The sequence below is a fragment of the Phodopus roborovskii genome, unplaced genomic scaffold (genome assembly GCF_943737965.1).
Source record: "Phodopus roborovskii unplaced genomic scaffold, PHOROB, whole genome shotgun sequence".
NCBI lineage: Eukaryota > Metazoa > Chordata > Mammalia > Rodentia > Cricetidae > Phodopus > Phodopus roborovskii.
The window spans coordinates 28583776-28595866 of record NW_026126549.1 but is presented as its reverse complement, the minus strand read 5'-3'; the positions used below and the strand labels follow the sequence as shown (position 1 = coordinate 28595866).

General features: G+C 34.8%; 1 protein-coding gene across 1 annotated transcript; it reads left to right on the top strand.

The window, feature by feature from the left end:
- The first annotated feature begins 8088 nt into the window (after positions 1-8088).
- LOC127234309 (dynactin-associated protein) lies at positions 8089-11524 on the top strand. Its single transcript, XM_051201198.1, has 3 exons — positions 8089-8145; positions 10438-10518; positions 11180-11524. Exons 1-3 carry the CDS (start codon positions 8089-8091, stop codon positions 11522-11524), a joined length of 483 nt encoding a protein of 160 aa, XP_051057155.1.
- The last annotated feature ends 567 nt before the right edge of the window (positions 11525-12091 follow it).

Genomic DNA, 12091 nt, shown 5'->3' with positions numbered 1-12091 from the left:
GAAGTGCATTAGCCAGCAACAACACCTAATACTTAGTACAGAAGCCAACACCCTGATTTTAGGTTTGTGATCTTACTTTCAGACTTCTGATTTACAGTGAGGGAAGACAACAATGGGTTTTATATTTTTTTACATTTATCTATTTATTTTGTGTGTATGCCTGTGCTTTTATATGTGTGTTTGTTTGCATGTATGCATGTCAATGTGTACACATCATGTGTTCACTTGTATGAGTGAAGGTCAAAGGACAACAAATTGGTCTCCAGGTTTCCAGGGATGAGCCTTTCCACTAACTCTTCTTGCTGATATACTTTTTAAAAAATATGGTGCAAGACATTGAAACTAAGGGCCTCACACATGTTAGACAAGCACTTTATTGCTGTTCTGTATTGCCAGGGAAATTCCATCAATTTTAAACTACTAAATTTGGTGTTTGGTGTCATTTCTAGGCAACGTCCCCAGCTCATCATCTTTTTGCCTTGGCATGTTATGTTCCACATCATGAAGGAAGTGTCTTAAAAATCAGAATTTAAAGTCACTGCTCTATAGGAAATGTAAAACATAGGTTGGGAACAAAACAAGAGAAGATACTTGGAAAGAGTCATTGGGAGTTTAGCGGTGTTTAAAAAGGGCAGAGAAAGACAAGACCCAGATTTCAAATGAAGTAACTGACTATGACAAGTACCACTGAAAGAAATACAGTATTCTTTGGTTGATGTCAACTGTGTTCTAAAATTATGCTTGGAGTGACTAGTATATAAAATTAAACATTGTAAAATGTCTATAAACAACAAAGAGCTAATGCAAAAATAAATTTAAATGTCACTCCAGATGTTTCACAATCTAGATGGAAAGTGATTAAAAAAAGAAAGATGCTATGGTCAGGATATTAGTAATGGGCACTGAAGTTCATGGTGTAGAATGATAATCTTAGGATGCTTGGAATAAAGCTAACTCATCTCACTTCATCCCTAATCCATCACAGTTATGACCGACATGCTACCTGCTGTGCTAATGAGGACCCTACACCATGACTTTTACCCGTGACCTTATCCTCACCACATTTCTAAATGTCACAATTTTTCATCTTTACATCATTGGCATGGAATTTTCGCTCCTGTTTAGGTAATTCTCTCTCTCTCTTTCTCTCTCTCTCTCTCTTTCTCTCTCTCTCCCTCTCTCTCCCTCTCTGTGTGTCTCATGGTTGTGGCTTCCATCACATAACTTTTTCCCACTCCTATCTCTTCCTGTGACCTTTCTTCATGAAAACTATTGTTTTTAGATTCTGTGTAGTTCATTACTCCAAGAGTTGTCTGTTTCTGGCACAGAAGCATTAAACTAAGAAGGGACTCTCAAGTTAGGAAAAAATTTTACTAGAGTTGTAAAATAACTACAAACAATTAGATCCCCAGTTTTTCCAGAATGTGATAATTCACTGAATGACATTAACAGTTTCATTTCTCAGAATTAGTGCTATTTTCTTCTGGGCATTTCCTGAGACTCTTGGTTGTTGAGAACTTCTGTCTCATGTCTTATAAAAATATAGATAGCTTATGAACATCTCATCCTAACACATGTAGCATTTTTTTTTATGAGGGAATGGAAATTTCTCACCATGTTGTAATATTTTATGCCCTCTAGACTGGGAAATATTTTTAGCTATGAAAGTGTAAAATATGGTAGTAATCTAGAGTGGTGGATGTTCATAGACATGAGGAACATGTAAATAGGAAACTATTTGTGATTTTACAGCAGGTTTGCAATGTATATATCTTGTTAGATAGAAATTTGATCCCATGGAATATACCAGTGACAAGCATCAGGAAGTATGTACCAGATGCTCATAAAACTATTATTTTTTATTGAAAATGATTATTTTTTCATAGAATAAATAACAACCACATCCCCAGCCCTCCCCAAATTCCCTCTCCCCAAAATCCACTCCCTCTACATTTCCTCTACAGAAAAAAAGAGGGCCTCCAAGAAATAACAGCTAAACAGAACAAAACAAGTTACAATGAGACAAGGTGAAAACCTTAAAATTGAGAGTCTCAAGAGCAGGCAAAAGAATCAGAGATATACCTGCTCCCATTTTTAGGCACCCCATCAAACCACCAAACTAACAGCCATATACTCAGAGGACCTAGTACAGAGGTCCCTCTCCTAGGAGTTTGGGGAAGTCAGGGAAGAAGAAGAAAGACTGTAGGAGTCATAGGGGATGGAGGGTATGAGGAGAACATGGCCCACTGAATCAACTAATGCACTCACAGTGACTGAAATGGCAAACACAGGGCCTGAATGGGTCTGCTTGATTTATTTTTAAAACCACCATCATACCAATAATAATGACAAAGTAAAAGCAAGTCCATAAGCATACTTTTGATACCCTTATTACTTGCTTCTGAAGCAAGTAATAAGGAATCCATAACATTAACTGTATTACCTTTTTAATTGTAAAGAGATATATGTAGCTGGATTTTTCACAACCCAATAAATAGCCACAAATATGTTAAAGTAGTAAGTTAACTAATCTGATCCCATGAATAAATGTATAACATTCCTTGAATTTATATACAGTAGCTGTAAGCGTTGTTTTAAGATGAAATATAAAATAGATTAAAAAAAAAAAAGCTTATGTTAGCTCAAGCCAGACAAAAATCCCAGTGTGGAGGAGGGACAGCGTGCAAAATCCCACCTCTAGTTAGAGCACTGTTGATAACCCAGAACTTCTGGGAGAGGGAGAGTTTGTTTTCTTTAAGGGTGTGCTTCCTGTTAGATCAAAGAGCCTCCAGGGGATGGCCACACACCCAAGGGTCAATGGACTTGATCAGTTAAAATAAATTAATGAGGGTACAAAATAGAATGCATATGAAAGGAGGAGATGTCTTGGAGGTATGGGAAAGGGAAACAAATATGATCAAAATACAATGTATGAAAGTACCAAAGACAATAAAAAATCTAATACAATAAAAAACAAAAACAAAAAAGCTTATGTTATGTTACTGGATAACTTATTTAAATGAGGAAGTCTGCACCTGTGGTTTACTTGTAGATACTCATGTGAAATGCATTGGTTTTCTGTTTGTACATGGGTGTTTGCTTTAGAATAGGCACTGATTTAGAGTAGACTGTATCAACTATTGGTTGTGTATCCTGGAAGTTTCTTAATTTCTTTAAGATTTATCTTTTGTGAAGTACAGGTTTTTGAAGTATGATCTGATGATTCTCTGGATTTCTTCAGTGTCTGTTGTTATGACTTCCTTTTCACTTCTGAGTTTGTTAATTTGCGTGTTCTCTCTCCGCCTTTTGGTTACTTTGGATAAAGGTTTGTCTTGTATATCTTGATTTTCTCAAAGAACCAACTCTTTGTTTCTTTGATTATTTGTATTGTTTTCGTTGTTCCCACTTTATTGATTTTAGCCCTCAATTTGATTATTTTCTGGCATCTGCTCCTCTTGGGTGAGTTTGCTTCTTTTTGTTCTAGAGTTTCCAGGTATGCTGTTAAGTATTTAGTGTGACTGTTCTCCAGTTTCTTCATGTAGGCACTTATTGCTATGAACTTTCCTCTTAGCACTGCTTTCAAGTGTCCCATAAATTTGGCTATGTTGTGCCTTCATTTTAATTGAATTCTAAGAAGTCTTTAATTTCTTCCTTGACCCAGGATTTTCTCACAGTACTGTTCAAATCACTCTGTATTGTAGACATTTCTGAGATTAGGAGTTGAATATATGATTGTGACACAAATATAAAATGTTAAGAGACACTTGCCATGGAATTTATAATAACAATTTATTAATCTTCTAAAAGTTCTGAAGAATAATTTCTACTGTTTGTTGTTTATGTCTATTTTTTTTCTTGGAGGCTAAACATATTAAACCCAAGAAACATCACTGGAAACTCAGATGAAGATTAAATGCTATGCTTTAAGACTTTGGCAACTGAGACTGATTTCAACAGTATCCAATAACTTGAAAAAACAAACAAACAAACAAACAAACAAACAGGTATATTTTCACCAATGTAACTCTGGCAAAGCTGTCCCAGAAATAATAACAACTTTCTGGTTGTATTCAAGGCCAGCTTCATGGCTGGGAATGCATGTATACTGTAAAACTGGTCAAAAGCCCATGACTAGCAAAGCCATTGACCCTTTAGGGGAATTAACTAATGTTTTCCTACATGGACAGTTAGTTAAAACTTCCTTCTAAATCTCATATTTATACCTATAGAATGGTTTAGCTATCAGCCTTAGATGGAGAAATCTCTCTTAGCAGTGGGAAGTAGTCAAAACACTTATTCCTTATCAAGTAAAGAGCACAAGGGAGTGCTAAACTTTTAACCCTAAACAGGACACATATGTCATCCATCCTGAGGCCAAGAGACATAGTAGAGTGGGTAGTAGAAAGATTTTAAGAGTTGGAGAATGGGGTTATGTGCTGCTGCAATCATTAACACACAGCAGCTGTGGCCACATGCTTGAGACCCGCATACAGACACAAAAAAGTCACGGAAATAGGAGGGCAACTCACTGTGAAGAAGAGAGTCAGCTGATGTGGATGGGAATAAACAAGTAACAGGTGGAAATGTGATCACAATACGTTGTATGCAAGTAAGAAACTGTCAAAATTTAAACACTTAGAAAAGAGAGGTGTCTACACCCTGCTCTCAAGCAGTTTTCTCATTTCTGATGACAAGGCGAAGAACAAGTCTTAAAGACTAAACAAAGTGCTTAAGACCCAAAAGCTTAGGACAGACCACAAGGGCTAAGGTTCAAGTTTAGAATTATTATCATTGATGATTCAGAAAACTAAGAAAAAGTTTCACATAAGCTCAAGAGTACACAATGACTGATCTTATGACTGGTCTAGCAATCCCAACAATATCAACTCTGTTTCCTACTAGGAAGCACCAAGGTTCAATATTTTCAGTATCTTTTGTAAAATGGGGGTGCTAAGACACTATGATTAGAAGCTACTAAAGCTGGTATATAAAGAAAGAATTGTCAAAAGCAAACACTACTGCTAACTTTAAAAAATTATATGATTTTTTCCCAAACAACAAGTATATGAAGCAGTTTACATCATATTTTATCTCTTACTATCCCATCAGTTCTTTTAAAATGGAAGCTTAATATCAAAGTCCAATCATAGATGATAGATGCACAAATACAAAGAAGTGAAAAGATATCCTAAGTTCATGGCTAGAAAACTGAGTACTATAAATTTGTTACACAGTTTGATATATGGATTCATTGAATTCTATATCAAAATTTAAACGCCATGGGCTTGGTTGGCAAAGTGCTTGTTTTGCAAATATGAGGACCCAAGTTTGGATCATCAGCATTTATATGAAAAGATTGGCATGGTGGAGAGCATCTGCAATTCCAGCACAGAAACTGGCAAAGATAGGCAGATCTTAGAATCTTGCTGGCCAGCCATTCTAGCCAAAATGATGGGTTCAATGAGAGATGATGTCTCAAAATGTAAGATGGAGAGAGATAGAGGAAGACTCCTTTGGCTTTTACATGTTCCTTCAGGGCCAAGTCCCCCCCCCAACATAGCACACATATACTCAAAGAAAAAAATCTTTATTAGTTTTCACAGAAATAAAAGTGATAATCCTAAAACTTTTATGAAACCAAAAATATATTAAAAATAAGAAAGAAACAAAAAACGAAAACAATCACAAGCAAACACAACAAAGCCAGAAACCATATTATGCTGACTTCAAAATCTACTACAAAGATATTGGGATTAAACTACAAGGAATTAAAAAGAAATACACTGATAGGGGATGGAGACATGTCTCATTGGTTAGAACAACTTGCTGCTCTTGCCAAAGGTCTGGGCCGTACCCAAATGTCAGTTCATAACTACCTGTAATTCCAGTTATAGGAGGTAAGATACCCTCTTCTGACCTGTGTGAGCACCCACATGCATGTGCATGTATACACATACAGGTAATAAAATAAATCTTAAAATGTATTGACAAATAAGACATTCTAAAATAAACCTAGAAAGGAATAGTGAAATCTACATATTTATCATCACTTGATTTTTTGACAATGTGGCAAGAAGATACAATGAAGAAAGGACAGTCTCTTCAGTTCATAGTGTTAGGAAAACTAGTAACTATAAGCAGATCCATGGAATTCTACCTTTGTCATACCTAGTGGACATAATCCACTTAAAATCATTTTAAAGTAATAGAAATGTAAGCTCTGAACCAGAAGAAAATATTGCAGGGGAAAATTACACAGCATTGGATAGTGGAATTACTTGAATATGACCCAAAAACAAAACAGATGAATACAGATGTGTTACCTGCCCAGTAGAGAAAACAATCAACAGAGTAAATCAACTACTCACTAATAGAGAGCATTTGCAACATATGCATTTTGTACATCCAAAATGTGCAAGAAGCCAATAATTTATAATAAGAAGACAGATATCACCACTTAAAATATGGGTAAAGATCCTAGATAGGTAGTTCTTAACACAAAGACAAATGTCTAGTAGGTTAGTGAAAAGGTAAGAAAGTTTAGTGAGGATATAGAGAAAACTATTCATTGTGGGAATGTGACTTGATTGATTGATAGATTAATACAGTCATTTTGGAAAATTGTATAGAGGATCTTTGACAATCTAAAATAGAAATTCCATATAATCAAGACATTTCACTTCTGGATCATATCTACAGAAACTAAATAAGTATGTTGAAGATACATTGTATTCTAAAGACTACCATTGGGATACTAGTCTATCTATTTCTTAATGATCTTGAGTTAGGGCATGAGTGTAGGTCTATTGATATTTTGGAAATGCATATGACTTATTCGCTCAAAAGTGAGTGCTCTCTTAGAAGTTTGAGGTGTACAGGGTCTTTAAAGTCACTTTTCTTTATCCTCTACTACACTTTCATCCCATTGGGACAGAAGGCAGAAATTCTGAAGTTAATATCCAAATCACCTCAGTTTTGTATATTGAGTATTGCCTTCTCACGTGTGAAACGTGGAAAATAACCAAAGACACAATTTCTTTCTCTGGGTCCTCTCTGATCCAGAAGACAAAAGTGTCATGAAAAACAGGGGAAATCACTGTGTAGTGTAAAGGAAGACCCAGTGTCCCAAGAAGCAGATGGCATCAGCTTTATTTCATCTTTAGTTTATAGAATTGAGAGCTTGTGAAATACATTGTCTCTGATATTTACCTTTAGCTAAAAATCATACCATTGTTATTTTCTTCATTCATCTCAACCATCACTTATTTTAATAACAGGGGATGTCTTCCACCATCCATTTAAATTGATCTCTTTTAAAGGATAAAGAATAATGATTTTTGTTGTTCATTGACAAAGTTTTCCTAGTTACATTTGCTCCCAATTTTATAATTGTGTTTACCACTGGTAATTCACTTACATTCTCTTTTGCTATTACAAGACTCTGAAAGTATTTAATTCGATCTAATTTGTGGGGTCACAATCTCAAACCTAGAGGGAAGCTTTGTATGTTTCAAGTGTGTGGTCACTGTGACAAACTGTCTCATGACAGAGAATACACCCCTTACCAATGTAAGATAGTTCCTATGTTAAAAATGAAGACACTTGTATTCTCTGTGAAACTTAAGTTTATTTTAAACCCCAGATCTTAGCATGTCTTATCACTAAACACTTTGAAGTTAGCCAACACCCTAATCCTTCTGTTTGCTTAGGTATAGGATTCCTCAATATGAATAATCGGGGAGTGGCTTTGGGGCTTTCTCAGAAGCCTCACAGGATTCCTAAACTGTGAGAAATTGTATGAAATCAGGAGAGCAAGAGCTTATATATTCCCAGAACCCTAAAGTCATTCATATACAAGGGAACATTTCCTCCATGGTACTTTAAAAGGCAGCCAGTGCCTCTATTTTTCTTTATCTAATTGTGTTGTATTGTTTTTCACCTTTTCCAAGAAGATAACTATTAGTTTATCAAATTCATATTGATTAAAGGCACAAATATTAATTCAGCAGAGGTTCAGCATTTCTAAATTGTAGTCCCCAAAGTTGACACAGAGCTTGCTGGAGCTGCATCTGAGATCATCACCCCAAAATGGTTGGAAAGCAGCAGCAGTACACCATGAATGTTGAGCAAAGCTCGGGGGAGCAGGTGAGTAATGCAAATAACTCTTACTTGCTCTTCTTTCTAAGATTCTTGGTTTCAGTGTTTAATCTTGTAGGGTCTTTTAAACTCTATGTTTGCCATTGCAGGTGAAACTGGTGGTCATTATAATGGATTTGTGCAGTATGACAGACTGTGTTTTTATATTCTTAAGAATCCTGGAATTAAGCTTGATACTTGTATTTTAGTGTTTATATAAAAACACATGACAAGGTACCAGCATGGAAAACAAACAAACAAAAAACCCTCCAAAAAAAAAACAAAAAACAAAAAAAAAAAACAAAAAAAACAAAAAAAAAACAAAAAAAACAAAACAAAAAAAAAAAAAAAAAAAAAACAAAACAACCTGGTTAGATAGTTGGAAGGGTCATCTCAATAGCAAATATTGCAACATTTTTTTTTTTAATTTGTACACGGATTAGTCCATTGAAAGTACTTATAGTTGATATTTTTTTGCACCTACATGTGGTCTACTTGTAATCAAAATAACAATTATAGATAATATCTCATGGAGAGGGGAATTTTGCTGAAAATATATTGCTCTATTAGTGTGCAAATCAGCCTTTTCTTAGACCCAGGAAAACAAATCTGGGTGTTATTCCATACTAAAATTAATGCCTTCATTTTATAAGTGAGGGAATTGAAGTATTTATCAGTACATGTAGCTAGCTATTTAGAGTGAGAAACTGAAATCTTTTTCTTACATGTGCTTCTTTAAAAAAACAAAACAAAATGAAACAAAAAACTATCTTTAACTTTTGCTCCTGACACAAGAAAATGACTTTTATCAACTGGAATTTGTATACAAAATAACAGCATAGTTAGAATGTCCTAGAAAAATTGTTTTGTAAATTGAAGTTGCACAGGAGAGCTGTTTAGTTTTCAAAACTGGACTTCTATAAACTTAATTTATATTCTCCCAGATTCCAAGGATGTGCTTGACATCATTGTTTTAACTTCATATATTAGAGTTTGGTTATGTCCCCATTTGTTAATGACTATGATTTATAGTGTTTGTTCACAATAACGAAAATCTTGATGCAATTAAATCTATTATGTAAAGTGTTTACTTATGCCAAAAAAAAAAAAAAAAAAAAAAAAAACGAGACAAACTTCTATGATGACAAGAACAAAAAAGAAAGAAAAAAGGAAGGGATAAAAGAAAGAAAGATGGAAAGAAAGAAGAAATTAGAATTTACCAGATTTTTAGCACTCTGACTGCTATCTTGAACCCTCTTGTGGTGCTTAAACTTGCAGCAAGGGAGCCTTGTTTTAGATAATTATGTGTGTTTATTTGGGATCCTTAGAAAAAATTTTAAAAACCTATAATCCTACCTAAAGTCACTGCTATTTTCATTTCAAATTTAATCTCATTCTAGTTTTTTTTTTTGTCACATGGAATTATTATCAGACAGCCAAAGCATGTCCACTAAAATTATTATTTTATTAACTAAATATTAATTAATTAATATTGATTATAATTCAGGGAACTAATAGGTTATACTTCTACTGAAACTTTTTATAAGAGGATACATCTTAAAGCTGCCTTTTTTTTCTCAATACAAACTTATGGTTTCCTTTGTGTGTATTCTTTCACATTTTATGTACTTCATTACTACTGTGAAGTGACACACATGTATCTACCATAAAAAGCAATGGCTTTTATGTATATTTCTTTATACATTTATAGTCAATGAACTCATTAAGATGTTATTATAATAAATTATATGATTGATTATTCAAGATTCTGATAATAAACCCCCCTGCAAATGTTGGCAATTTTGTCTTGACTTTCTTTATCCAATGTCCTGAGTAGTACTTTCAGGAAACATTATCCACTTTTCCTTCCTGTAATGGGATGGCCCTCATGTTTCACTGTTAAAACATAGTGGCCATTATTTGAGGTAAACATTTCCTGTTGCATTTAAGGATTATTCCTTCAATTTTAGTTCATGTAGAGTCATTTTGCTTACCTCCTATTGTCAGGATGGGATTCTTACATTTGTTCAATGGTACTGGGGTATCTATTGATATGATTAACTTACCTTTCTTCTTTGATCGTTTGATATGAAATACAAACATATTTGTGTCATATCACTAAGCCATTATGATACTCATAGAATTTACCTAGTGCTTCCTTTATGCCATGATACATTTATATTATTTTGTGTTTGTTTTATATGTAGTCACGTTCCCAGATCACATAAACTTCTCTCATTCTTAAAGTTTAAGACTTGCTATCTATCTGATTATTTATCGACTTTGTCTCTTTCCATATAGTTATTAAGAAATCCATACTGTTCAACTGAAGGAACACACTGTGGCTGTAGATCGCACCATGTGACATGTGAGCTGCACCCGGTAAGTTCTGAGGGAGGTGGTTAGACACATCTATTAATCCTTAGAATAATATGAAATAGGACAGTCAAGCTTTTTCTCTGGCACTTCTGCGAGTTTCCTGGTAGGTACATAAGTTCTCTTACAAAGTGATAGCACTAGAATGTAAGTCTTTAAGATCCCATAGATCAAAGACAATTACTTTGTTTGTATATTTCAGTGAGATCCCTTGCATTTATGCTTGGCATGTAAAATATATTTAATAAGTAATTTTAATATTTAATGTGAAAGTTTAGAAACAATGAACAATGAGCGAAAATAGACAAGGCCTCTGCAATTTCCCACCTTTCAAAGACAACTACCTCAGTTTGTCTTTATTTTTATACTTGTCACTGCTAACCAGAAAATATTGTCTGCTTTGAGAGGTTTGTACCTGAGAATATCATAGTGATTTCTAAGGCAAGCTATTTAATATGAAAACTTAATGCTGTAATACAAAAGGTATCACTGAGGGATTTTGTTGTCCTCATAAGATTGTATGTATAATGTGTTTATGTGTCAAGGGATTTGTGGATTCACAATAGTCTTTAGAATAATGAAATACATTAGTCTTATTCTAGTTGAAATCTGTTACTTGTTACTAATTTTTAATTGCAGAAATAATCACTCTTGTAATGCTTTTCAGGTTTCAGAAAACCCATGTTCACTCTGGAAAATATTTCTTATGTGTCTGCTGGCTTGTCTAGTTGCCACAGCCATTACAGCTCTGGCCTTTTATTTTGGCCCCCTTGGCAATCCCACCAATACCACCATCGTCATTCATACAGATGGAAGATCCAGTCAGGATCCCTGCACCTCTGGTTCTACACCATCTCTTACCTCAACACCTCCTCCTGGACCTGATACCACTTCATCTTCTACTACTATAACTACCCCAGGCTCCCCTACCAACCCACCCACATCTCCTACAGTGCCAACTACTGCTACCATAGAACATGAAGTTGACATTGAATATGGTATGGCATTTTGAACTCTCAGTTTTCAAGCCAGATCATTTTCCCCACTGAAAGGGGACATATTATTCAAGATTCTGAACCCTGCCATGACATCTCAAAGCACAGGGTTCTGATAGAACCAGTTCTCTACTAATCTATGCTGCTTTCCATGTGGTAATAGTTTTGCACTGATTATTTAATACCTGAGATAGATAGGGCTTCAGCAACTACCATCTTCTAGAAATTCTCTCATTCTGAGATTTTACCATGTTAGGGGACAATGAAAAAGAAATAAGGCTAAGAAATTTGGGTGAGAACTTGCTAGGTGGTCACTGACTTCCTCTCTTGCATGATATAGAACTGTCTTTCTGTAAAAGAGAACATCTTTCCTCCATTTGTGTCACTCCATGGCATGCTGGCCATGCAAAAACAAAGTCAGCTAAGGTAATTGCTTATGAATCCCAACTTTTCAGCTTTTCTCCCTTGTATAGTTAGGGGGTGATAAAGGAGTATTGTGAAGGGTGTAGGGACTCTAGATATACCTAGTGGATCTGGATATCCATGGAGGGTAACATCATGTAGAGGACATGAATTGTTAGGCA

Coding starts and splice junctions, on each gene's coding strand:
- LOC127234309 (XM_051201198.1), top strand. CDS start 8,089: ATGGTTGGAAAGCAGCAGCAGTACACCATGAATGTTGAGCAAAGCTCG. Junction 8,146..10,437: donor AGCAAAGCTCGGGGGAGCAG/GTGAGTAATGCA, acceptor CTTTCCATATAG/TTATTAAGAAATCCATACTG. Junction 10,519..11,179: donor TGACATGTGAGCTGCACCCG/GTAAGTTCTGAG, acceptor AATGCTTTTCAG/GTTTCAGAAAACCCATGTTC.